Raw genomic sequence first — 27,245 nt, 5'->3', positions numbered from 1 at the left:
CCCTAATCTCTTTATCCCAGATATGGCCACATTTACACGGTGTAAGTGAAATAATTCCATTATACCATTCTCTCAGCAAAGCACTCTGGGATCCTCTGGGAAGAAGGCAACTATATAAATATAAGTTGTTATTATAATTATCATAATAATCCTTATCTGACTATACAGCTATGGATTCTTTTTAAAAGGCATATAAATAAAGACAGACAAAATGATTAAGAGACATTCAAAATCTCTACAATCTCAGGAAGGCTTAGAAATGAAAAAATTATTTTAGTCACAAGCCTTGTGACTGTCAGCTAAAGTGCTTCAAAACTATTTGCACTGGCTTGGTTTCCACTGATTGAATGCAATTATGAATTGACTTCTATGGGATGATAAATCAGAACTTGTGTAAGTGGTTTTCAAAGCTCATCTGTGCAATTTTAGTTTGATGCAGACTTCTACACACATTTTCCCTTAAAAAAAGTTTATGAAAATATTAACTATCATGAAATACCTTCCTGGTTGGCTCATGCCACTGGGAAGAAGCTGCTATTCTTATATGAATAATTCTTCCCAGAATTAATCACTCTTTGTACATTAGAACCAGCAGCTGGAGTGTTTTGAGTGATAATGAAACCTGTAACAAGGCATCTTCAGCCGTCTTTTAAAGACAATAAGGGAATTAAAATTTCAATTTAAATGCAGAGGTTTGAAACACGCTTCACTGGCAAAATTACTTCAATTAATGTGAGTGGAATACAAAGGACAGACTGCAGAAATGTGATGCTGCAACCAGAAATTATGTCATTAATGTGCTTGCATCAACCCAGCACAATGACTGCAAAGGTCTAATTTAAACCGTACATATCACAAAGCTACAGGCTACAATATTAATCAAGTCTCTGATTTCAATGTGACGGATACAGGCTTCTTGTTGGATCATTTTTAGCTTTTCATAAGCCAACAGCAGCTGTTTACCTTGAAGAAAGAAACAAAAGGCCAGACCTATTTGCAGACATTCCCTGTCATGACAATTTAATTATTTTATGCAATACTCGGTTATCATATCAAAAGGAGAAACAAATATCTCACCTAAAAGCCAAGCCTATAGCTACCAGACCAGTCTGATGGTGCAGCAGGAATAGCAGGAGCTGCCAAGAGCAATGGGTCACCATAGAGTTATTTACTCTGGATTTATTAATCTATTCCGAGTAGGGATTAAATTACTAAGCATCTGCATCTGCCTTAAAATAGAAATGCAAAATCTTCTGACAAACAAATCCAAGGAAATCAGGGGGTTTTGAAAGACTAGATTGTTTTGTCTTCACTTTCCTCTGATGTCTTTTAGCAAAGATTTCGATTTGGACCCTTGAGATGCCTTAAGTAGATTTTACTTCTAACAGCACATAACCATGGAGAAAGAAAATGTGATTGTTTTTCATGTGAAGTCCAATGAAAGAGCAATTATAGAGCTTACTACTCAATCTTATATACAAAAGACCAAGTTGAAGATATCTCCAACCTTTTAAGTGCACTTTAAATCCTACCTCCACGAAATTTTTGCATATTGGGATATAAAAATCATTGTTTATTGGGATATGCCAACTCCTCAGAACATGCGAAGTTATAAAATGGTAATATCAGAAGTGAAGTTGTTGAAAGAAATAAGCTAACAAATGTAACATATTTCAAATAGTACCAGGACATAGTAAGTGCTCAATACATATTAGATATTGTTATCATTGTCATTCATTTAATTACTACAAAAAGGTAAGGTTAGACACTAGAGAACCTTGCCATTAAGAAATAAATAAACAAATAAATAACCAGAGAAGAAAAAACAGAACAAAGCTCCCACAAAAGAAATATCTTTTTCTCTCTGTAGTGGTATTACAGTCTTCCACATAGTCTCCCATTTAGCCAATGATTTGTGAACTCTGACTATATAAGCTACACTATGCTGGGAACAGGGCAGACAAAAATAGGTAAGACACAACCACTACCCTCAATGACCTACCACACAAACAAAAGGAATTATATTAAAGTGAAACATATGAGCTTATGGAAACATAAAGAAAAGCACCTAGCTATCTGAATATCTGAGACATTCAGAGAGTTGATGAAATTTGAGCCAGGTCTTAAAAAATAAGTCATCACTTTCCAGGCAGACAGTATTGGGAATTAGTTCAGGGAAATACAAGGTCAATTAAAAAAGAAAAATACATCACATCCTTACGCACCAGCAACCAGTAACTAGAAACCTTAATAAATAAATAGCTACTGTTTTAAAAGACAACAACAAAAAAATGAAATACCCAGAAATAAATCTAACAAAATACATGTGATACCTCTAAGGACTATATATATTGCTAAGCATTATTAAAGGACACAAATGAAGATTTTAATAAGTGAAAGGAATATTATGTTCACAGATAAGAAGACTTAACATTGCAAAGATAATTCTCCTAAATTCAATCATTAGCTATTGACGGTTCAAGTGATTCTCCAGCCTCAGCCTCCGAGCTAGCTGGGATTACAGGCATGCACCACCACACCCATCTAATTTTGTATTTTTAGTAGAGATGGAGTTTCACCATGTTGGCCAGGATGGTCTCAATCTCCTGACCTCACGTGATCTGCCCACCTCAGCCTCCCAAAATGCTGGGATTACAGGCGTGGGCCACCATGCCTGGCCACAAAGACAATTTTGAATAGCAAGATGAGAGAATCTCTTCACTTCCTATCAAGATATAAAGCTACAGGAGTTAAAACAGCATGGTTTGGGTGCAGGTACAAATAATACCATTAAACAAAATAAAGAGCTCAGAAACAGATCCACGCATATGTGAAAAGTTGCTGTGTGACCAAAATAGCATCATGAATCAGTAGAAAAAGGATTCAATAAACAGCCTGAGCCAACTGACTATATAGAAGAAAGATAAAATTAGATTCTCAGTTGATACCATATATAAAAATGGACTTTCAATGGGTTAAAGAAGAAAACATAGGAGATTCTCTTATGACACTGGGATGGAAAAAAATTTTCTTGCATCAAAAATCACATAACAGGCCGGGCACAGTGGCTCACGGCTGTAATCCTAGCATTTTGGGAGGCCAAGGCAGGCAGATCACTTGAGGTCAGGAATTCCAGACCAGCCTGACCCAACATGGTGAAAACCCATCTCTACTAAAAATACAAAAATTAGGCAGGTGTGGTGGCACACACCTGTGATCCCAGGTACTTGGGAGGCTGAGGCAGGAGACTCACTTGAACCTGAGAGGCAAAGGTTGTGGTGAGCTGAGATCACGCCACTGAACTCCAGCCTGGGCAACAGAGTGAGACTGTCTCAAAAAAAAAAAAAAAAAAAAAAAAAAAAAATCACATAGTAAAAAATACTGAGAAATTGAGAAATTGTTTTGCATTACAATTTTTAATTTCTTTATAACAAAGACACTATAAACAAAGGAAAAAGATAAATCACCAATTGGGAGAAGATATCTAACACACAAGAAGAGTTAATATCTAGAATATATAAACAACCAAACAGAAAATGAAACAAAACCTCCGGAAAATGTGTCTTACAAACTCACTCTTTTCTGGACATGACTGTTCTTCCTCCCTATTCCACGCCCCCTGCCCCAACCAGATAGTTTTATTGATCAACCTGGCTCAATCTAGCTCCTAACCCTAGATTTCCGAATTATGAAAAAAAAAAAAAAAAAAAAAAAGATTATTTTCTTCTGTAAAGGCGGAAAGATGTAGACATAGCCTATGCCCCGTTTTCCCTCAATACCCAACCTCCTCCCTCACACATGAAGAGACCAGTCTTCAGCAGAACAACGAAGAGGGCATGCAGAGAAAACACACAGGTGACATTCCACATACACGCCTATTCCTTTGGCAGACTGGTTACATGAGTCGAACAATTATTTTTACTTAAGCTAGCTAGAGTTGAATTTCTGTAACTTACAACCAAGAATTTAAAGAAGTTATTTAATGAGTCTTGAGGAAAATATGTCAGAAAAAAAGGGACAGTATTCATTATTGATTAGCCCTTAAGTAAATAAATTAGCCCTTAAATACGAAGATCATAACACAAAAATCTGAAATCCTAAAATGAACATAATTAACACAGAAATAAATTCTAACAACCTATTTTAATCTGTGGTACTTACTTAAAAGCAAGCCCACTCCAAAAAATCGTGATTCAAATAGATGTATATTTGCTACACAAATGTATACATGCTTATCTATTCTGATTGCTTAATCTTGATAATATAGGGCAAGTATGCATTCATAATGCATAAATCAACATTAAAGGTGAAAAGTAATTTTTTTCTATCAGACACCCTATAGTCATTATTATTAAAGAAGCTGCCACTTTGAATAAGATCCTGAAAATAACCAATTCTTTTGTCACTCCCAAGAGTCAATCTTTTTTTGTTGTTTATTGGGGTTCTTTTTGAGACAGAGTCTTGCTCTATCACCCAGGCTGGAGTACAGTGGCATGATCATGACTCACTGCAGCCTCAAACTCCCAGCCAAAGGCCAACCATTATTAATCTCCTTCCACTGTGGAAACTGACCATTCAGTCTTATCACATAACCAGGTTTTAATATCTGATAGAAGATCATGGCACTTCTCACTCCTTGGTTACCAAATTTCCTTAAAAAGCTTCTTATGAAGGACTTTTAGCAAAATTCTTCTTGGAAGTCTGAATGAATTAGAACCACTTAGAGCATTTAATCTGTGTCCCTACCAATTCCCCTCATTGTTTTTTCCAGTGTTAAAGCCAATCTAATTTGGTGAAACAAAGGTAAAGGACTTCCACCTACTGTGGGGAAGAAAAAAACAACAATTCAAATACAGCCCATCTGCTGCTGAGAGCTCCTATAGAGAACTTCCTTAACCAACTCTGAATGAGATGGAAGTGGGACTAGGTGGGTAGAAGGGAAGGGAGAAAGAGCAGCCCTCTCTAAGAGCCACAGGACTTGGGAAAGTTGGGATTATTAGGGAGCAAACTCTGTATTTCTATTTTTTATTCATCTTCTTGACGCTCAGCCACATGAACCACCAATTGCATCCTTCCGGGAACTTACAGCAATTCAAAAAGGAGCATACACAATGGACTAAGATAGAGGCTAAAGGCTAGATTGTGGAGTACTCTTGCTCAATAAAGTTGCTTCCAGTACTAGTCTCCCAAAATTTTATTTCTTATCAATTTCAAGGAAAAGAACAAAGCCCTAATGTAAAAAGTCCTTCAAAAAATGTGTGGAACACTAGTCTATAAATCTTCAGAAGTTCTGTCTCATGTAGATTTCATTCTTTAAAATTGGATTCATTAACTATCTTCCTCTGAAGCTAAAAAACACCTCTCATTACCATTCTAACCTGATTTAAGTACTGGTTTCTTACTATTATATTTCTTGCCATTGTTACAAAGACAGATAATACATAAATAATAATCACCTACCATTACAAACACTGGAATTAGAAAGAGAAATAGCCAGGCTTCACCTGCAAGGGCTCATGAATCCCAAGAGGGCAGTTTGTAATGTGCTATATGCATTACAGGATTCAGAGAGAACAAAAGAGAGTGCTTTTACATCTTAACAAAAATTACCCTTAGCACAGGCTGTTCTCTTACCAGCATGTCAGTGGCACTGAGATAGTGCTTGCTGGCCATGCACTGTTCCAGCTTTTGAGGCACTTGCTTGATATTCTCAATTTCATCCAGCAAGTTCAGGACATGCTTATGCTCAATTCCTTCAATCCATAGTTTCCGAAGCTCATCCCGTTTACAGTGCAGCAGCATCTTGCATGAAAGTAGGTTCTCTTTTACCTACGATAAAACAGATTCAGTCTTGGGTCAGTCCGGTCTTGCCAGTCTAAACCTATAATCTGGTTAGTAGTCTTCACTGGTACTACTGTATGCAGCAGTTCCTAATTCCCACTGCCACTTACTCTCCTTGGTCTGCCTCCAAAATTCTAATCCTGGTTCTGACATAGCCTCACTTGGGCACATCTCCACCTCTCTCTAATTTCTCTCCCATGAAATGAGAAAACTACTCCCAACCTACCTTTGAGTAAATCTAGAAAAAATTACTAAAGAGGAAGCACTCTGAAAATATGAAGTACCTCATAAATATTAATATATCTAAAAGGAGAATGATCAGTGTGAGAGTCCGTGCTATTATACCTTCCCCAATGCTTGCAAACTTCCTATCCAGCTGATAGGTCACTTGGTCCAAGCTTCTAGCTCTAGAACTCCAGCTAAAGTTTAAAACCAAGAAACTGGGTGCTCAACCTAACTAAAATAAAAGTAACCCAGCTTCCAAAAGAGAGTAGGCACATCCAGAGATAATCTGAAAATAAAAGGACATACCAAGGCTTTTTTGCCTTGCATTCTGAATATTAGATATTAAATAAGACAATCTCCACCACCTGTAGATCTGCACAGTATAGTGACTAGCATAGGCAAAACACGACAAAATAAAAGGGAGAGGAGAGGAATGGAGGAGGTACTTGTGATGCACGTGATAGGAATAGGTTTTTATTTGCTCCCCTAATTGAAAATTTTCCATTGTTTCAACATGGAAAAATTTTAAAAACCATGATCTTTCAAAATTCACAGAACTACTTTCATATATTTTTGATAGTCCTCACATGTATTTTTATTTAAATTTGAGTTTAATATTTCTTTACAGTTTTGTTTCTGGCTTTTGAGGTAAAATTCATCCATGAATGCATCTCAAGTGTACCCGTGGTAAGTTTTGGCAAATGCACCCACCTGTATAATCCAAACCTTCATCAATACATGGGACATGTCCATCAGCACAGAGTCTACCATATTTTTGATAACTGAAAATCTGTATTGTTCTTCTACAAGATTTGGTGTGGTGATGAAAATATTCACTGACACTATGCCTCGGGTGATTACAAAACTAAATTTAAACATTCATCCAACAAGTATGGAAAATATGAGGACAAAATGCTAAGATTAAAAGGTTTCTTGAGAAAGCACCTAATCCCTTCCTACAACTTCATGACAACACCTAAATCATGCTTCTATGAAACTCTCCCATGTTAAAAAAAAAAAAAAGTATGGAATAAGAACACCTTGTAACCTCTCTTAATAAGTATAATAGGCCGGGCGCAGTGGCTCACGCCTGTAATCCCAGCACTTTGGGAGGCCGAGGCGGGCAGATCATGAGGTCAGGAGATCGAGACCATCCTGGCTAACACAGTAAAATCCTGTCTCTACTAAACAAAATAAAGAAAATTAGCCAGATGTGGTGGCGGGCACCTGTAGTCCCAGCTACCTGGGAGGCTGAGGCAGAAGAATGGCGTGAACCCAGAAGGCGGAGCTTGCAGTGAGCCGAGATCGCGCCACTGCACTCCAGCCTGGGCAACAGAGCAAGACTCCGTCTCAAAAAAAAAAAAAAAAGTATAATAGACTGATTATGAATTTAGGGGGTCATAGACCTCTTTGTAAATCTGATGAAGATGATTCCAATTATTTCTACTCCCTTCTGCAATCCCACCAAGGTAATAGCAAAGAAATTTTTTTGAAGCATAAAAAGAGAGAACAGAAAGGAACAACAGCAAATAAGAGATGGTAACAAAACTGTGGAAGCTAGCAAGAAGATGGACAGTAGGCAACTAAATTAGCAGGCCGGAGAAATCTGAAAACCTTAGACTGGTGTAGCATTTGCTAACACCAAAAAGGAGGCACCAAGTATACTAATGGCAGGGGTACTGGGTTAAAAGTTTCTATAGGAGTATTTTGAGACCCAAATCCCCATAAAGCCACACACACGGGTAATTTCCTCCCCACAGCACTGGCCAAATTGGGAGCAACTGAATTGGACAGGATCTAGACAAGGAAATGCCAGGCATGGTTGAGGGGAAGGCATGAGACACTGCACAGAAAACAGGAAGATGACGTCAAAGTGGGACCTATTAAACAGTATGATCCTCAGCTCCCATGGACCCTCGGTCTCCGTCAATAGTTAGGCTCCAAAACACTGACAGCTTGACTTTTCACCCCAACACAGGAGACATATGGCTTCTCCCTTGGGAAAGTGAACTGGTCCAAGTGAGAAGACCTATACAGATGGTGACATTTGAGGTTTCACTGAAGAAACTGCTAAGTCCCTACCCAATCATTATGGACAAGCTCCATAACATGTTCTGAGCTTCCAATCAGGTTTGTAGTGCCTGCCTCTTACACACAAATGGTTAGCCAAGGATCACCAGACATTCACAGAAAGCCTGCAGAATGGAATGACAGGCATCAAAACAGAGAAAATTACCGAAGCAGGACATAAGGGAACAGAAACTATGCAGGAAACAGAATTTTGTTAAACTATAATTAACATCCTTAGGAAAAATAAAAGAAGCTATTACATCAATTAACCAAGGACAGGACGATATAAACATTTTCAAGAAATGAAAAACAACTCTTAGAAATTAAAATAGAAATTTTAAAACTCCAATAGAAAGGTTAGAAGGTATCCTTGAGGAAATCTCCAAACAGGAAAACACCAAAAAATGAGATAGGAGGTAAAACAAAACAAGGGGATTGATCCAAAAGGTCCAACACTTAGCAGATAGGAGTTCCAAGGAAGGAAAAGTGAAACAAATGGAGTAGAGAAAAATAGTTAAAAAATAATTAAGTAATTTTTTTTTTTTAAACTGCCTGCTCAGTGCAGTGTCTTACTATAATCCCAGTACTTTGGGAGGCCAAGGTGGAGGGCTGCTGGAGCTCAGGAGTTCAAGACCAACCTTGGCAACACAGGGAGACCCTGTCTCTACCAGAAATTAAAAAATCAGGCGGGTATGGTGGCACATGCCTATAGTCCCAGCTATTCAAGAGGCTGAGTCAGTAGGATCACTGGAGCCCAGGAGGTTGAGACTGCAGAGAGCCACTGCATCCAGCCTGGACAACAAAGCAAGACTCCAGCTCTCTTGAAAAAAAAAAAAAAAAAAAAAAATGCCAGAACATGCCAAAACATGAGTTTTCAGATTGAAAAGGCACACCAAGTGCTCAAGAAAATGGAACTCAAAAAGACCCAAGCCAAGACACATTACTCTGACATGTAAGAACACAAGGGATAAAGAGACAATCATAAAAGCTGTCAAAGAAAAAAAGGAAAAAACAGTACCTATACAAAGCTTGTGAGTCAGAATGACATCGGATTTCTCTCAGCAGCAACATTAAAAGCTACAAGACAAAGGAACGATATACCTTCAAAATTTTAAGAGAGAAGTATTTCCCAGAAGAACTATCAATCAAGTATGAGGAAAGAATAAAGACATTTTCAGGCTTGCAAGCTCTCAAAAACTCAATTTTATATGCACCATATCTCAGCAAACTACTGAAGAATGTGTTCCACCACTACAAGAGAAAACAAAAGAGAAGAAACAAGGGATCCAGGAAATACAATACAGAAGAAAGGCAACAGGACTATCCAATCAGTAACTCCAGGAAAACAACAACGCAATCGCACAAGAGAAAACATAATCACAGTATGCTGTATGGCTTAGATGTACATATTAGTGTAGTTATAAAAAGGTAAGCACTGATCATCTATTTAACCAAAACTAGAATACAACTATATAGAGAGGATGAAGGAAGAGGATGTAGTGGGATGGGGAGAGATTGGGAAGGGGGCTAAGTCCTCATCTTCCATAGTTGGAAGTTAATACATAACATTTAAAATAAAAAACACAGCACGAACATACTATTAGAAATAGAAATACCTAAAAAAGAAAAACTAAAAGAGTAAAAGTCAGCATCTCTGAGATGTTGGAACTGGGACTGGGGTAGGATGAGGTAGGAGAGTCCAGTCTTTTGTCATCATTTGTGGCTTTATTTGACTTTTAAACATATCTCTGAGGCTGGGCACGGTGGCTCACACCTGTAATCCCAGCACTTTGGGAGGCCGAGGCGGGCAGATCACGAGGTCAGGAGATCAAGACCATCCTGGCTAACACCGTGAAACCCAGTCTCTACTAAAAATACAAAAACAAAATTAGCCAGGCATGGTGGCAGGCACCTGTAGTCCCAGCTACTCGGGAGGCTGAGGCAGGAGAATGGCGTGAATCCAGGAGGTGGAGCTTGCAGTGAGCCGAGATCACACCACTGCACTCCAGCCTGAGCGACAGAGCGAGACTCCGTCTCAAAAAAAAAAAAAAAAACATTATCTCTCAAAGCCATTCCTAAATTCCACTGGAGTTCTTAGTCTCTGAGTTAAGGACTCCAGCTATTAAATCATTCCATTTTAAATCTTAGTTCAAATCTGTTAGAATCTGATTTCTGATATCCTACTCAAATCACCTTGCTACTATAGTTCTCAGCTTTTTCCTCTATGTGTAACAGTTACTATGGAAACAGTTAAAAATAAATCTTATGTTATACAACGCCCAACTAGGCTCCTCATCAAGAGTCAGGGACAAACTTACAGGGTGTCAGTAAAGCTTGGCAAACTCCTATCTGATTGGAAAAAGACAATTGTGTCACTTCACACTAGGATATGTACAATGTAATCAGCTCACTTCTCACTTTTGCTTACTACATGGAAGGAAAAATGAAATAGAATTTGTAGGGGGTAACAAATTAGCATCAGGCTGTGTAGAAAATGACCACACCAAAATTCTCTAAACCGAGGTAACAAAGCTACAGACCAAAGAAACTACAGGAACTTTTAATACTTAATTGCCCTGAGGCTTCTGCTTTATGATTAGAAAGTCACAGTCATGAAAAATGTTATTTGAAAACATGGGGGATAGGGTCGGTCAGCCACAAAAAGGAAGAAACAATGAAGAATCTCAAAAACATTATGCCAAGCAAAAGAAGCTAGACACAAAAGAGGGAATAATGTACGAAGTTCCGGAATAGGCAAAACTAATCGGTAGTGCCAGAATTCAAATCAGTAGTTGCTTGGAGCAGGATGTGAGAGAGAACTGACCGTAAAAAGGCAGGAGAGAACTCTGGGGTGATGGTAACACATTCAGTGATATATACCTTTTCCAAAACTCATTGCACTGCACTCTGAAAATATGGCATTTTACTGTACGTAAACTATACCTCAATGAAGATGGAAAATACAGCCACTGTGGAAAATAGTATGGAGTTTCCTCAAAAAATTAAAAAATAGAACTACCATATGATCCAACAATCTCACTACAGGGTCTATATCAAAAGGAATTGAAGTCAATATGTCAAAAAGATATCTGCACTCACATGATCACTGCAGCGTAAGTGTCCATCAACAGACGAATGGATAAAGAAAATATGGTATAAGCACAATGGAATACCATTCAGCATTTAAAAAGAAGGAAATCTGTTTGGGCATGGTGGCTTACACCTGTAATCCCACCACTTTGGGAGCCTGAGGTGGGTAGATCACTTGAGCCCAGGAGTTTGAAACCAGCCTGGGCAACCTGGTGAAAACCCATCTCCACAAAAAATTAGCTGGGCACAGTGGCATGCACCTGTGGTCCCACATAGCAGAGGGACTGAGGTGGGAGGATTGCCTGAGCTCAGTAAATCGAGGCTACAGTGAGCCGAGATCGCACCATTTACTCCAGCCTGGACAACAGCGTGCGACCCTGTCTCAAAAACAAAAGGAACTCTTGTCATTTGCAACAACACATATGAACCTGGAGGACATTATGTTAAGTGAAATCAGCCAGACACAGAAAGATGAATACAGCATCATCTTCCTTACATGTAGAATCTAAAAAAGTCAAACTCATAGAAGCAGAAAGTAGAGCAGTAATTACCAGGGGCTCAGGGTGAGAGGACGGGTTGAGAAGATGTTGGTCAAAGGATACAATACTTCAGTTAGACAAGAGAAGTAAGTTCAAGAAACCCATTGTACAACATGGTGACTACAGTTAATAACAATGTATTATATACCTGAAAATTGATGAAAAGGTAGATTCTAAGTATTCTCACCACAAATAACTGATAAGCATGTGAGGTGAAGTGTATGTTAATTAGCTTGGTTTAGCCATTCCACAGTGTATACGTATTTCAAAACATCATGCTGTCTACTACAAATATACATAATTTTTATTTGTCAATTTTTAAAAATTTAAAAAAAGGTTTTTTTTAATAGGAAGAAACAGGGCTATACCCATCAATGAATAACATTCAAATGTTAGAAAAGTACCAAATTACGCTGAAACATTTATTTCTCAAAACTCTGTTCTACTTTTATAAATGTGATGACAGTATTTTCATTTCATTCTATTTAATTTATAAGTATAATTAAGATTGAAAAATTATGTTACCGTTTCTTCCTGAAACAAATGCGTGAAATGTCAGGTTGTTGAAACCACGATATCAAGTCAGAGACAAATTTCCTTTGCTTTCTCAGAGTTTTAGTAACTTCACAGTTGCTCATAATCACCTGTTCAGCAATAGCTAGAATTTCACAAAATCTGCAAGTCACCCTAACTACAGACTATTAGAAAAAGAGAAAAGAAGGAAAACAGGGCCCAAGAGGCTATTGTGAATAGAAATGTGAGATGATACAGACAGCAGAGAAGTTGAGATTTTTGCAGCCCTCTCTTGGAAAAGATAAAGGGGTGAGAAAAGCTAAGTGGGGCTTTGAAAACTGCCTTAGCATTTGTGAGAGGAAGACCAGAGATATATCTAGTGAGAGGGGCTGATGGACACAGGCCTGGGGAAGACCATAACTTTTAAGTCATAAAATCAGAAAAGTACTGAATTTGTCCAGGCGTGATCGCTCTCGTCTGTAATCCCAGAACTTTGGGAGGCCAAGTCGGGCAGATTACCTGAAGTCAGGAGTTCAAGACTAGCCTGGCCAACATGGTGAAACCCCATCTCTACTACAAATATTAGCCAGGTGTGGTTGTGGGTGCCTATAATCCTAGCTACTTGGGAGGGTGAGGCAGGAGAATCACTTGAACCCGGGAGGCGGAGGTTGCAGTGAGCCGAGATCACATCATTGCCCTCCAGCTTGGGCGACAGAGCAAGACTCTTTCCAAAAAAAAAAAAGATAGAAAAGAAAAGTACTGAATTTGGATCAAGGAAAAGATAAGGAAGGGAGGGAATGCCTCTGAGAAAGCATATTATCTGTAATAAAATACAACAATGTGCAAACAACTCACAGACTAGAAATATCCTAAAAAGTTATCTATGAGGCAAGGATAGTAAATGAAAATTAATGTGTTGACATTATTCTTAATTTTAAAAGTATAAAATACTGAGATGTCTTCTTTGCTTTTGTTGAATTTTGTTAGCGAAAGTAAATCTACATATAAGCACTATCATAGGTTTTCTCCTGCCGTAAGAGACCAACCCAATTTTTTCCATGGAGTCTTATAGAAAGCACCTGGAAGGAACGAACCTCGGAAATACCATTCATTGTTCTGTTTAAAAGCCTTTTAGAACTACAGATCATTTTTAAATTATCTTCAAACTTGTACTGTCTGTGCTTTCTTTCCCCGAGTTTTTTCAGCTGCCACTCTAAGTTCTGAAATTCTGAGAGGCTCCCCTCAACGCTTTCCAATACCTTCCTTTGAGCTGCTGAGCGTGAATACAGTACACAAATACACACAAATCTGAACTTAATGGAAAGATCACCTCATGGTTCCAGCGACTGCATTAATGTGCTCTAGAGTGCTGCACACATTTAAACTTATATCTCATTATTACCCACTGTTCAGCATGTCCATTTCTATAAACCAAAGGCCTTCTTCCCTTTCTCATACAAGCAGCTAGAATTTTCCATCTTATATTTGGGCTGTAAATAACTTCCTATCAAACCACGTTGTTCTACTAGGACATTTTTTATATTAAGGCTATTCCTCGTTCTAATTCTACCTTTCAAGGTATAATCGCATTTAAAAGCAGAATTATTTTAAGTATCTATTAAATAATGAATGTTTCATTACTCAATGATTAAGCCCTAACAACTTCACTTGAATAATCATGTACAGTTATTTCTCATTATAGGCAAGAAAAATGAGATTCAGAGCTTGATCTAGCACCAATAGGGTGGTCAAAATTGGGATGAAATGTTAAGTGTTGGCCGGGCACGGTGGCTCACGCTTGTAATCCCAGCACTTTGGGAGGCCGAGGCGGGTGGATCACGAGGTCAGGAGATCAAGACCACGGTGAAACCCCGTCTCTACTAAAAATACAAAAAAAAAAAAATTAGCCAGGTGTGGTGGCAGGCGCCTGTAGTCCCAGCTACTCAGAGAGGCTGAGGCAGGAGAATGGTGTGAACCCGGGAGGCAGAGCTTGCAGTGAGCCGAGATTGCGCCACTGCACTCCAGCCTGGGCGACAGAGCAAGACTCCATCTCAAAAAAAAAAAAAAAAAAAAAAAAAAAAAGAAATGTTAAGTGTTTGTGTGCATATCACAACAAAGCCAAGTATCTCCCTTTAACCTACCCTGCTCCAGTGATAAGCATTAGACTACTTTGTAACTTTAAAGAAATCTGAGGTCATCTCATTCGCCTAGTACACCATAGAGAAACATACCAATTCATTTGGCCCAAGTCCCCAGTTTGTATCAACTCATATCCATCTATTTTGGTGCTGCTGCTATAATAAGCTGGTCGGTCATTATTATGAGAGAGACTGGCAGAACCTATGGAATTGGAGGTTTAACAATGCAATAACATCTCATTTTGAGCAATTTTACAATGCATTCAAAAGTAATAGAACTGCCCAGTTATTTTGCTTATTGTCCACATTACTTGACCTGATATTTGTACATGGTATCAAAGCTGAGCCTATGAGCCTTCTGTTGAGACCTCATCTCTACAAAAAAAAATTTTTTAATTAGCTAGGCATGGTGGCGAGCACCTGTAATCCCAGCTACTCAAGAGGCTGAGGCAGAAGAATCCCTTGAGCCCAGGAGTTTGAGGCTGCAGTAAGCTGACAGCACCACTGCACTCCAGCCTAGACAACACAGTGAGACCCTGTCTCTAAAATAAATCAATAATTAATTTTTTTAAAAAAAAGCTTGGACCATCAGGGAAGAAAATTAAATCCATCTGTCAGCTCACTTTTAGCCTCAAAAATATAGAATCTACCAATATAATATAAATCAATATATGAAAGTAATGTCAAAAAATGAGACGTGTAGGCCAGGCACAGTGGCTCACACCTGTAATCCCAGCACTTTAGGAGACCAAGGCAGAAGGATCACTTGAGGCCAGGAGTTTGAGACCATCCTGGGCAACACAGGGAGACCCAGTCTCTGCAAAAAAATCAAATATTAGCCAGGCATGGTGGAACGCACCTATGGTCCCAACTACTCAGGAGGCTGAGGCAAGAGGATCACCTGAATCTGGGAGGTCGAGGCTACGGTGATTCATGATGGTGCTACTGCACTCCAGCCCAGGTGATGGAGAGAGACCCTGTCTCAAATGGGAAGCATAAACAGTTCTGTGGTCTCAAGCTTTAAAAGGTGACAATGCACAAATATGAACATCTTCATCTGCCTTGGTCCCCAGTGAAATCTATTCCCAGCACAGCAGCTAGAGTGGGCCTTTTAAGATGTTAGCCCCACATCATGTTATTCCTGTGCTCAAAGCATTACAGTCATTTTTCCCATTATACTGATAGTTAAAATCAATGTCTTTCCAGTGACCTACAAGACCCTACGTGACTTCCATCCACCCACCCACCACACCACATGCCCTAGCTCTCTCATCTCTCTCCTGCCACTCTCCCCATGCCTCATTTTGCTTCAGCCTCACCAACCACCTTGTTGCTGCTCCAAACCTCCAATCATGCCCCTGACTGAGGATCTGGGCACCTGCTTCCTTTCTTCCTGGAATGCTCCTCCTGACACTCTCCCTAACCTCCTTCAGGTGTTGGCTCACATGGGCCCTCAGTGAAGCCCTTTCTGGCCAACCTAGCTAAAACAGCAACTCCCTAGTCTCCCCTCCTTGGTGAGTGGGTGGGGGTGTGTGTAGCACTTCTTACCATCTGCTATATCACACTTTACTTATATATTCACTTATAGTCTGCAGTCTGTCTCCCCTGATTAGAATGTAAACTCCACAAGGACAGAAATGTTTGTGTTTTCTTCACTTCTATACCTGAAAATCTAGAACAATCCTCAGCACAAAGCAGACACTCCATGCACAGAGACTACATAAATGTTGTTCAACATTATCTATTTGTTCATTTTCTATCCTCTCATTTGCACATAAGCTCCATGAGGACAGGAGCTGGTGTTTCCCATTTGTGCAGCCCTAGCACCTAAAACACAACGAGCAACACAGCGGGCACTCAACAGATATTTGCTGCATGAATCCTTATTCTTCTGGCAGAGAACAGAAAGAAAATTTCAACTCAGATCTACACATTCTCAACATCTCGCTTGGCTCTGAGATAACGTAGCCCAATTGTTACTGAATCATCCACGTTTTCACTTTAAAAAAATACATACCTATATTTCATATATAATCCAAAGTGCAATTAAAAGCCAAAAATGACAGGAAAAGATTAGTGAGAAAACATCAGTGTTTCCTTGGTGATAAGAAATGGACTGTCACGGTACAAAATTGTCAAAAACAAATTCATTTTCATTTTCCCCCAACACTTTTATTTTCCCATTAATCAATTATTAAAGGCTCTTTTGAAAAGAGCTTTGACCCTGTATTTCTCTACCCAATACTGAAGCTAATTCATAACCCAGAATAATATGACATTTACTTTTGTGACAACTATCAGATATAATAAAGTTTTCATTGTTATTTTCTTTTGCTCAAAACTCTGGCATACTGAAAATGAGGACGGTAAGAAATGTGGCTACTAAAACAAATGTGAAATGATCAAGACAAGGCTCTTTTTCAATATCAGGTGAACATTCTTTATTTGCAGCTAAGATGCTATCGACTCAGAATGATGGGAAGCAAAGCAGAAATCACTGCTGGTGCTTCCCATGAGATTAGGACAAAGTCTTTTCAGTCAACCAGACTAATCAGAAAACACAAATACCATGAGGTCCTTCACCTTTGCTGTGATTACCCGAGGCAAAGCCAGAAGGTCAGCAGCTCTATACATTCATTGACCCCTCTTGAGCTTAGTATATTGGGTCAAAATGGACTACAGTTTACTTTAAATCTAGAGCAAGTGATCTATAACTTTACCTAGTTTCACAGATAAATCCATAGGATGAACTCAGCACTTGTAAAGGCAAAGAATTATAGTATTCCTTTCAAAAATGCCCAGTTATAGCCAGGCATGGTGGCGCACGCCTGTAATCCCAGCTACTCGGGAGGCTGAGGCAGGAGAATCGCTTGAACCTGGGAAGCAGAGGCTGCGGTGAGCCGAGATCACGCCATTGCACTCCAGCCTGGGCAACAAGAATGAAACTCCGTCTCAAAAAAAAAAAAAAAAAAAATGCCCAGTTAATTTTAAAATGTAAAGAGGTCAACATATGGCTTCCAAAAAGGTTAAGAGCATACTGATTCTGGAACTAGACTCTTAGAAGCTGAAAGTCATATATCATCAGTATTTGTAGAAGCATAAATTATGTATCTGCTTACAAAATCATAATATAAGTCTAATGGACAGAAAACAAAACATGAAGATGCCATATGCACAGCTGTTACTGGGCAGATACAGGCCAGCCAGTCCCCTAACCAATCTCATAGCACAGGGCAGTGAATTTTAAACCACGGTCTATGCATCCCTCAGTCCCACAGTGGTGGGGGGAACCAAGTATGATGCTTTGGACCTCTCACCCCAAAACCAAAGAAGAGGAGAGCACTGCCTCTCTTAATGACTGACATGCTGTTATTCTGCAAAATATCACATTAAAAAAAAAAGTTTCTGCTGCTTTAAAAATGCCTGAAAATCAGCAACAAAGGCTTTAGAATCAGGGAGATTAGTGTTTAAATTCTAAATTCACTGAGATGATTGGACATAATCATCCCTTGCAAAGAATCAGTGTTCAATAAGTGGTGGCAATTATTATTTATCACAGAGTAGTACTAAATGGTATTAAAGGAGTGATCTCAAAAATACAGCTAAAAACCACATAACTATAATGTTATGCTACATAACCCTTATTTGATCAGTTCATCCTTTGGCCAATTATGAAAACACTCCTTACAAACCCATTTTATCCTTTAGGTACTAAATGCATAGTACCCAAGAACCAAGAGTTTTCTCAAGGACCTACAGCAAAAAGAAGAAAGTGGGGGAGCAAGGAGGGGCAGGAGAAGAGAGAGAGAGGGAGAAAGAACGTGGGGGAAGGAAGAAAGGAAGGAGGAGAAAAAGGGAGAAAAATAACAAATAAAAGAAAAACTGTTCCAAAACATGAAAACTACAAAATAAAAATTAATACACATTAGTCACAATCAAAGCATGATATTCAAGAATTTTGGTTTTTTGCCAGGCATGGTGGGTCACACCTATAATCCCAGCACTTTGGGAGACTCAGGCAGGAGGATTGCTTGAGCCCTGGAGTTCAAGGCTTCAGTGATGCACCACTGCATTCTAGCCTAGGCAACAGAGCAAGGCTCCAACTCAAAAAAAAAAAAATGTTTTCATGAACATTTCATTTTATGTTTAAATAATTTGTAGGTTAAATTTTCTTCACTTCACAAAAAATACCAAGAATGCACAGTAAATGCAGGCAAGTCATAACCAACTTCAATGTAGGAGACATTCTCTCTTCTGTGGTTTGGATTCCGATAAAAGGGTATTCAACTGGCTGCCCTCCAATTCATGTAAGTGTAAATAGGTCGGCCACTAAGATTCGGAATAGGCATTGACTCAACAGTCAGAATATTATGCTTTATTGTTTAGATGTGTGAAATACAGGAATAACTGCTAGAATGAGAATGGAGAATACAAGGGCCACTACGCCTTCCAGTTTGTTAGGGATGGATCGTAAGACACAAGCAAATGGAGGCCATCTTGCTTGTCTCATTCCACACTGCAGTGAAAAATAATGTCAGAACCAAGGATAAGACACAGTGTGGGGGAGAAATCAGCCGAGGATGCCTTCTGTGATCTTTCCCAGCCAGCCTTTCCAGACACCTACAGAACTCCTGAAAAGTGGCATTTTGAATCACTTGTTAAGGACCATTAGCCACTACCATGGCTCCTCTCCAAGCTGCAACACCTATACTGACGGGAAGTGCCGCCATCACCAGACAAGAAGAAGGGAGGAATACCTGCTTTATTTTATTTCGGGAGTTAGTGATGCGCTCTGTGATGCTCTGGTATGTGCGAATGGCTGTCGTCAATTCTGTGTAGTGCTGCACAATCAATTCATCCAGGTCACGGTCACATTTCTCGTAGGCTTCTTCAAGGCGACCCTTTTCATTTTCCCTGTCTTCGACATCGTCACTAGTAGACAGAGTCCTGGTGAAGGCAGAGAGTATATCAAGCTGAGTAAAACTTGAAAGTAAAATGCAAAAGAAAGGTGAAGCAGAAAGTAAAATGCAAAAGAAAGGTGAAGCACATTCATCTTATTAACTAGGAAATGAAATAAGTTACAAACAGAAAATACAAAACTTCCTTCACAGTAAATTTCAATAGCCCATCTAAGTGGATTTGTCGTTGCCTATCCAAAGGGCCCTTCTCTTCTGTCATTGGCATTAGAACTGATTTTAATCAGATAGCAGGCAGGCATGAACTGTTCAAGAAACTGGGTAACTCTTGATTTGAGTGAACTGTTCCATTCTCCTTATCAGTGACAAGTCTGATCAATGAGACAGACCAAAGGAAGTACTGGGAACAATTTTCTGCAAGAATAATAACAAGAAAATGTCCCTTTCCCAACCCTAGGTATCACTGTACAAAGATAAGATACTTAGACACTTCAGCCATGTTACAACCATGGAAGGAAAAACAAGGAGGAATGCCAAGCTACCACTATGTGCTTGGCCACCAAAGCAGCCAGCCCTGCAGCTGCCTTACCTCAGGACTTCTTGTTAGGGGAGACAATAAATATCCATTGTTTAAGTCACTTTCAGTTGGTCTTTTTCATACATAGCTGAAAGCACAGTAACTGATACAATTACTTATACACTGAGGAACCACCTTCCAAAAAGCTCATTTGAATGACCTGAATTTGGTATGGAGCCCCCAGCAGTCTGGAAATAAGGTCGTATTAATTCTAAAATCTCTTACAACAGCAGTCACCTAAGCTATCCTACAGGACGGTTCCTGCACTTACTAGTCTTCCAACAGCACTAACAAGATTGATATGAACAAGATTGATATGAATCAACAATAACCAGGGAATGAGATAGATATACTTATTAAAAATATTTCAATAATTTCGTTTGATACATGGACCACAGATCTTTGTTTCCTCTACTATCTTTCTCGAATAATTTTTTTAATTTAGTATTATAATCAGTAACAAAGGAACCTTTTCCTCTTATCTGTTGGCTGTGGTAATTTAGAGTTTCATTAAATTCCCTCAGATTTGTCAGCTTATACATTCAGCCTAGTTTATTTCATTTATCTTTTTTAATTTAGGGAGGGGGATATTTTAGGTTCTCAATGATGGATGCCATCAATTATAAGTCCATCATTAGAACTGCTTTCAGAGATGGTCTGTCAGCAAATTAATCACATACCCACTTCTAGATATTTGCAAGCAAAATACTGTACAATAGTCTGCTCTGAACTGTCATTTAGACCAAAGGATCTTAATTCATGAGCCACACAATATATAAAACTTCTTTTCCAATTTATAGGGAAATTCAGGCCAGTCTTTGACTTCAATCTAACCTCCAAAAAGAATTTTACAATTCTTTTTGTTAGGTGTTAGGAATGCCAAAAGATCAGCTATATCATGAATACGGGTAGCGGGATGGCAGGAACAAAGGCAATGAAGGGAAGGGCAAAAGCCACTCAGGACAGTGTGGGATGCTCAGGAAAGGAACACTACTGGGAACCACAAGAATTGATTTAAAGCCTTTACATGAGCGATCCTGTTTCCTCATCTGTAAACTGGTGACCCTAAACCAGACTACTTCCAAGGTTTCTTGCAGGTAGAGAATACCACCCAAGTGTTTGACTATTAAAGTAAATCAGAGTGGAGAATGTAAGCGAAACTGGGCTTCAAAGATAGAGCTACCAAGATTACTTGCAATATTTGGGTACAGAGCAGCTTAGCATGTATCATGCCTTCTTGTTGTTTTAATGATACACAACTTTGCTCTTTAAATCTGAAAACTTCCAGGCTGTTAATCTAAAGTAAAGCACAATCAGAAAATGCCTTCAATTTATCAACTGTCCCAAAGGTAAGGGTTCCTAGATGTTTAACTCTATTATTTCCCCTTGTAACAGCAGTCACAGAATTGTCAAAGCTATACTAGATTGGTTTGCCATCTTTACAAGGCTTTTCATGATTTCTGCTCCACTACTATTTGTGGAAAAAATATGCCAAACATTTCACATTGTTTACCTTAACTAGTTAGAATTACCATTAAGGAAAATGTCAGGCCCACAGAGGACACCTTCTCTGGCATCAGCTGTCACTGTTAACACATTACCGGATCATTAGGAGTTATTTAGGGAATAGAAAGGGTTACTAAAATGAAGATTAGAAGGCAAATTTGGTCTACCGGGGGTTCTGCCTCCTATTTTCCTTTTTCAAGAAAATATTTATGTAAGAAATACCCTGTGCCAGCTTTGCCCCATATTTAAAATGTATCCTCTTGATGTAAACTAGGATGAATATTTTGTCTTTAGAGAAAAATATTTACATTATAGAACTCAGAGTGCAAAACCATTAAAGCTTTTTTTTTTTAATTAGAGAAAAGGAAGGCAGCAAGGATAATAAAAGTAATAATAGCCTCTAATATTTAGAGAGGCTTACTAGCTGCCAGGAGCCAGCTGTGTTGCACATTTTATAAAATGTATGTTTAATCCTCATAACAGGCCTTTGGAGTAGGTCCTATTATTATTCCCTCCCCTCTTTTTACAGATAAAACAGCTGAGATTTAAAGAGGTTAAATTAATTTACACCACCTCACACAAAGAAGGTTAGGAATAGTAAGGGGATTTGAAACTCAGGTTGGTCTGCTTTCAGATGCACTCCTAACAGCTACAGAGTGGGGTCTCTTCAGGCAAAGTAAAGCTGCCTGGGTTAGAATTGTGGCTCCACCCTACTGGCTACTCATGACCTTAGTAATGGCATCTCATTTTGCTCATCTATAAAGTGAAAATACTAAGATACCTTCCACACAGGGTTGTTAGTGAGAATTAAATGAGATCAAACAAGGCCTGGTATGTCATTAGCACTCAACAAATGTTGGTTGTTGTCGTTAGCTATTATTGTTCTAGTAGTAACAGTAGTAATGGCAGCAGCAATGGCGGTAGCGTTTTTCCATAACATAATAAAAAGTACACCCTCTGAAGACAAAAGTTAAAATCCCACCACTCCCAAATACTAGATCACTTAACTCTGGGCATTAGGTTTAAACTCTCTGATTCTCATTTTATTCCTCCTTAATGTCAAGAATGGCGAAGGCTGAGATTTTATTCTACTCGCAAGCTAAGAGGTTAGCCACAGTTTCACAGGTGCTGGCAGAAGACACAAAACTCCTAGAGCTCCTCAAGTCCAAAAGACTTGATCACACTCATAGCACAGCAAGCGGCGTAAGTGCAGCATGTTCACATCAGTTCCCCTTGCCCCCAAGTCCCACAAGGGTTAGGCAGATGGGCCCAAAGAGAAGCCTGCCCACATAGGCAGCTCCTGGAAAAGAACTCCGAGCTCCAAAAACCAAATCTAAGCTCAGAGACTGGACTGGAAACACATCTGCCCCTTGCTCTGGAGTGAGAGACCATCTCTATCTTCCAACGCTGTTTCCTAAACAAACATCCTTGGCAAAATAACCTAAAACATAGGGCAATCAGTGCTTGGCTCACAAGAACTTCAGAAACACAACAGCCCAGAGGAGAATGGTCTCCCAATAACAATAAAATCTAAGTCATTGGGTTCCTTCAAGGATTGAATGCATGGTGCCAAGCAATAGTAGGCAGTGAATATTTATTTCCAAACTGTTTTCTTTTCTGCAATATGAGACCAGAAATACAATGTCACGGACAATAAATATTTGTCTGAGATAAATATTCAATAAAAATTAATAAATGATAAACCATAAAAGCATGAAAGAGGCCAGGCGTGGTGATTCATACCTGTAATCCCAGCATTTTGGGAGGCCAGGGCAGGCAGATCACAAGGTCAGGAGTTTGAGACCAGCCTGGCCAATATGGTGAAACCCTGTCTCTACTAAAAATATAAAAAATTAGCCAGGCGCAATGGCCCGTGCCTGTTGTCCCAGTTACTCGGGAGGCTGAGGCAGGAGAATCACTTGAACCCAGGAGGCAGAGGTTGCACTGAGCCGAGATCGTGCCACTGCACTTCAGCCTGGGAAACAGAGTGAGACTCCATCTCAAAAAAAAAAAAGCAAAGCATGAAAGAGCTGACTAATTCTAGGGAGAAAGTTCTCATGCACGCTAGCAAATCCCAGCAAATTTCCATGTGGGATTATCACTAGTCCCTTAACCTGAACAGACAGCAGTGCAGAAGAGAACACTTGTCATTGAGCTCACCCCACCAGCCAGGTCATGAACCTCTCTTCAGCCTTCTAAGCCTCTGTGCAATGCAGAGCTCTACCAGCTCACAAGGCAATTCACTGCAATTTTGAACAGCTTTACTTATTATAAAGCCTTCCATTAAAATAAAATAAAATCAGCCTCTTTAGAATTTCTACCCATTGATCCTAGTCTCATCTTTTTCTGTAACACAAAAAAATGTCTATTCCTTCTTCCATAAAATTTCCCTTTAAATGGTAAAGGCCTTTCAATAGTTCTTTCTTGGGTTAAACACCTCCAGTTTCTTCAACTGTTTCTTCTACACCATGACTTCCAGCAGCCCACCATCCTTTTTGCTTTCATCTGAAGTCCCCTCAAAAACAGGTAACACTCACATAGAACTTACTATGTGCCAGGCATTAATCTAAGTGGCTTACACATAATAATTAATTTATTGCAAAAACATCCTTATGAGGCAGGTACCTGTATTAATCCATTTTCATGCTGCCAATAAAAACATACCCAAGACTGGGCAATTTACAAAAGAAAGAGGTTTACTGGACTTACAATTCCACGTGGCTGGGGAGGCCTCATAATCATGGCAGAAGGTGAAAGGCACATCTCACGTGGCAGCAGACAAGAGAATAGAGCTTGTGCAGGGACTACCCTTTTTAAAACCATCAGATCTCGTGAAACTCATTCACTATCACAAGAACAGTGCATCGAAGGACAGACCCACCCCCACAATTCAATCACCTCCTACTGAGTTGCTCCCACGACACGTGGGAATTGTGGGAGTTAAAATTCAAGATGAGATGTGAATGGGGACACAGCCAAACCATATCAGTACCATACTTATCCCTCTTTGTAGAAATAAAGAGATGGAGTTTTTTATTCAAGGCACAGTCTTTAAGGAGCAGAGTCTGACCTCAAACCTGGGCCATATGGCTCTTAATGGCTTCATTAACCTGCCTCTCAGATGTGCTGAGAAGTGAACACAACATACTTCCAAACAGAAAGAGGTTTTATATCCCACAACATGAACACTATATTTCTAATAATATAGCCTAAAACTACATTCCATTTTTAAAAATATAGTCCAAAAATTATCCAAGATCCCTTTGACACTAAGTGCTGACAAGTCAACTCTCACTCATCCTCCACTTGTGAAATTTTAAAACTAAATGCAGAAATTTACATGCATCCCTGTGTTCTACATGTTTGGAAAGGAAGGTGAAGGTGAGGCACAGGATACAAACTACTGAGCATCTATAATACACCAGGCAATACAGTGGTTATTTTGCATACCTAATCTAAGACAATCCTCAAAGCAGTCTAGTATAATAAAATATTATCACCAGCCTTTTTACAGATAAGGAATCAGAGGCTTATCAGTAAAGTGTGTATCAGTAAAATACACACATGCACATAGTTAATATCAGAGTTGAAATTAAAGCTAAGTATATTTGACTCCAAAATCCATGCTCTTTCTACTATACATGTTACAAAATCCTATCTTTCCTGCCTTCAACTCCTGAGCTGCAGTACATGTCCTCTCATCAAGCCACGGTTCATATGTAAAGAGAACAGCAGACAGTTAGGGATGGAAAGAGAGCACCAAGCAGCTTTTCTAGTAATAACAGTCTTGAATCTGGGCAAGATTTAAAAGCATGAGCTAAATAAAAGACATGATCAAAGGACAAATGGTATAAAGTTCCCAACCCAAGATGTATTCAAGTTATTGAATCACTCTAAATTTTTTTTCCATTCCTATTCTCAAAATGATTATGACTTATAAACTATTGTCAAGTTCATGGACAAACATAAAACAATAAACTAGATTCCAGTTAAGCTGGACACAAAGACATTTCTGGATCATTAAGAATTTTTCACTAAGACAGCTCTGATATTTTGCATGATGAATTACATCTTAACCATGACTAATTAATCCCCAGGAAGGAATTTATTTACCTAAAGGGCTAAAAGGACCACGGTACACATGTAAAGCTACTGTTAACAACATCTAGTAGGAACAAACGTTATTAAGTTCTAGTGGATTCACAACCATGAGCTCCAAGTGAGTCCCATAAACAAGCATTAAAACCCAGGGTAAATAACTGGAGATCTAAAACTGAATTTGTCTGTTTCCCATTTTCATACTAGCCTCTGTATTTCAGTGTAGCCGATCAAATGTTTTGAAAGGAAAATAACCAGTCATCATAACTAGTTCCTTCTGTGGAGCAATTTTGCTTTCACTTTGGTCTTAACAGAGTAATGGAGTCCAGACAGGAGAAAATACATAAAAGTCAGTATTGTTCTTAAAGACAAAAGAAAGATCAAATAAAGGAAAAAGCACACCTGTGAAAATAAGGTCAGTCACCAAAACTGACTCATCACTCAAGTGGAATAAAAGGATACAAAAAGAAAAACCCAAATCTAGAATACACCATTAGGAATACACCAAGAAAGTCCCTTACTACCTCATCAAGTATATCAAACAAGAGCCATCCACATACACATTAAAGGAACATAGGTTCTGGAATTTTAAAACACCCAGATTCAAACGGAGCTCTACAACTTTCAAGTTGCTTGACCTTCAGTAAGTGACTTAAATTTCTGGGTCTGTTTTTTTCTTTGTAAAACAGGTAAGATAATAAGAATACCTGCCTCGCCAGGATATTGTTAGGACTGGAGAAACGTGTGAATGTGCTTTGAAAATATAAAGTGTGACAGAAGTGTTGGCTGATATATTATTGGGAACAAAATAAATAATCTATGAATCACAACATTGTTAGCCCAAACCCCCTAAAGCCTACCCCTTTCTAAAGTTTCTGAGGATATTTATTTCTGAACTGAGATCAGACCTTTTCTCTATATTCTTACAGTGCCTGGTACATTAAGTGCTTAGTAAAAGCTAAGTAATGAGCAGCAGTGCAATGCAGGATCTAGAGAGGTCATGGAGGACAGTTCCCAGCCTTAAGAAACAATTGCAACTAAATTGTCTCACATGAAATGCATGCTCAAAAATCTGTAGAAAAGAACAGATAGTTGCTCGTGACCCTATTTAATTCACTTATTCATTCAACAAATATTCACTAAGTATCTATTACTCACCAGGCACAGTTCTAAGGGCCTAGAGATACATACAGCAATGAACAAAATCAATCCCTCCCTCATAAAGCTTATGTTATAGTGAGGGGAGCTGGGAGGTAACAGCTACGCAAAAGCCAAGACAGGCAAGGAGGAAGGAGGCTACTTCATATAAGGAGGCCAGGGAGGGCCTCTCGGATAAAGATGGCATTTGAATACAGCTTACTAGAAAGTGAGAGAGAAAGGGCACTATCTGGGAAGCTGATTCCAGAGAGAACAGACCCTGAAACAGGGTGTGTTTAGCCTGCTCAAGGAACATGGAATGGCAAGGAGGTCAATGTGGCTTTAGAGACTTGAGGAAGAGTGACAGTGACAGGAAATGAATCAAGGAGAAAACTGGGAGCCAGACCAGGCCCAACTTTGTGAGCTTTTACTCTGAGTGTTCTATGAAGCTACTTGGGGGTGAGCACTCAGCCAAAGACTGATAACCTTTCAACCAGTATTTAATGGTGAAACTGAGTAACAATATCTACATTCAAGTTTCATTTTAATTATATCCCACCTCTTCCCAAAAAAAGATGTGAGATGGCTTGTGCAA

General features: G+C 39.1%; 1 protein-coding gene across 2 annotated transcripts in view; it reads right to left on the bottom strand.

Annotated features, from left to right (window-relative positions):
- The window catches only part of EXOC4 (exocyst complex component 4), an 821,125-nt gene that overhangs the window by 779,207 nt on the left and 14,673 nt on the right, over nt 1–27,245 (bottom strand). The window contains exons 2-3 of one of the 2 annotated variants that reach the window (XM_003261356.1): nt 19,174–19,363; nt 5,635–5,829 (exon numbers count right to left, since the gene is read on the bottom strand). In XM_003261356.1, the coding sequence (XP_003261404.1) occupies nt 5,635–5,829; nt 19,174–19,363 (385 nt within the window). The remainder of the gene's footprint in view (nt 1–5,634; nt 5,830–19,173; nt 19,364–27,245) is intronic. The other variant, XM_030825691.1, reaches the window with a different exon arrangement.

This window comes from Nomascus leucogenys, chromosome 13 (assembly GCF_006542625.1).
Source record: "Nomascus leucogenys isolate Asia chromosome 13, Asia_NLE_v1, whole genome shotgun sequence".
NCBI lineage: Eukaryota > Metazoa > Chordata > Mammalia > Primates > Hylobatidae > Nomascus > Nomascus leucogenys.
Note: the sequence above shows the minus strand (reverse complement) of the source record. Positions and strands in the feature narration are given on the sequence as shown.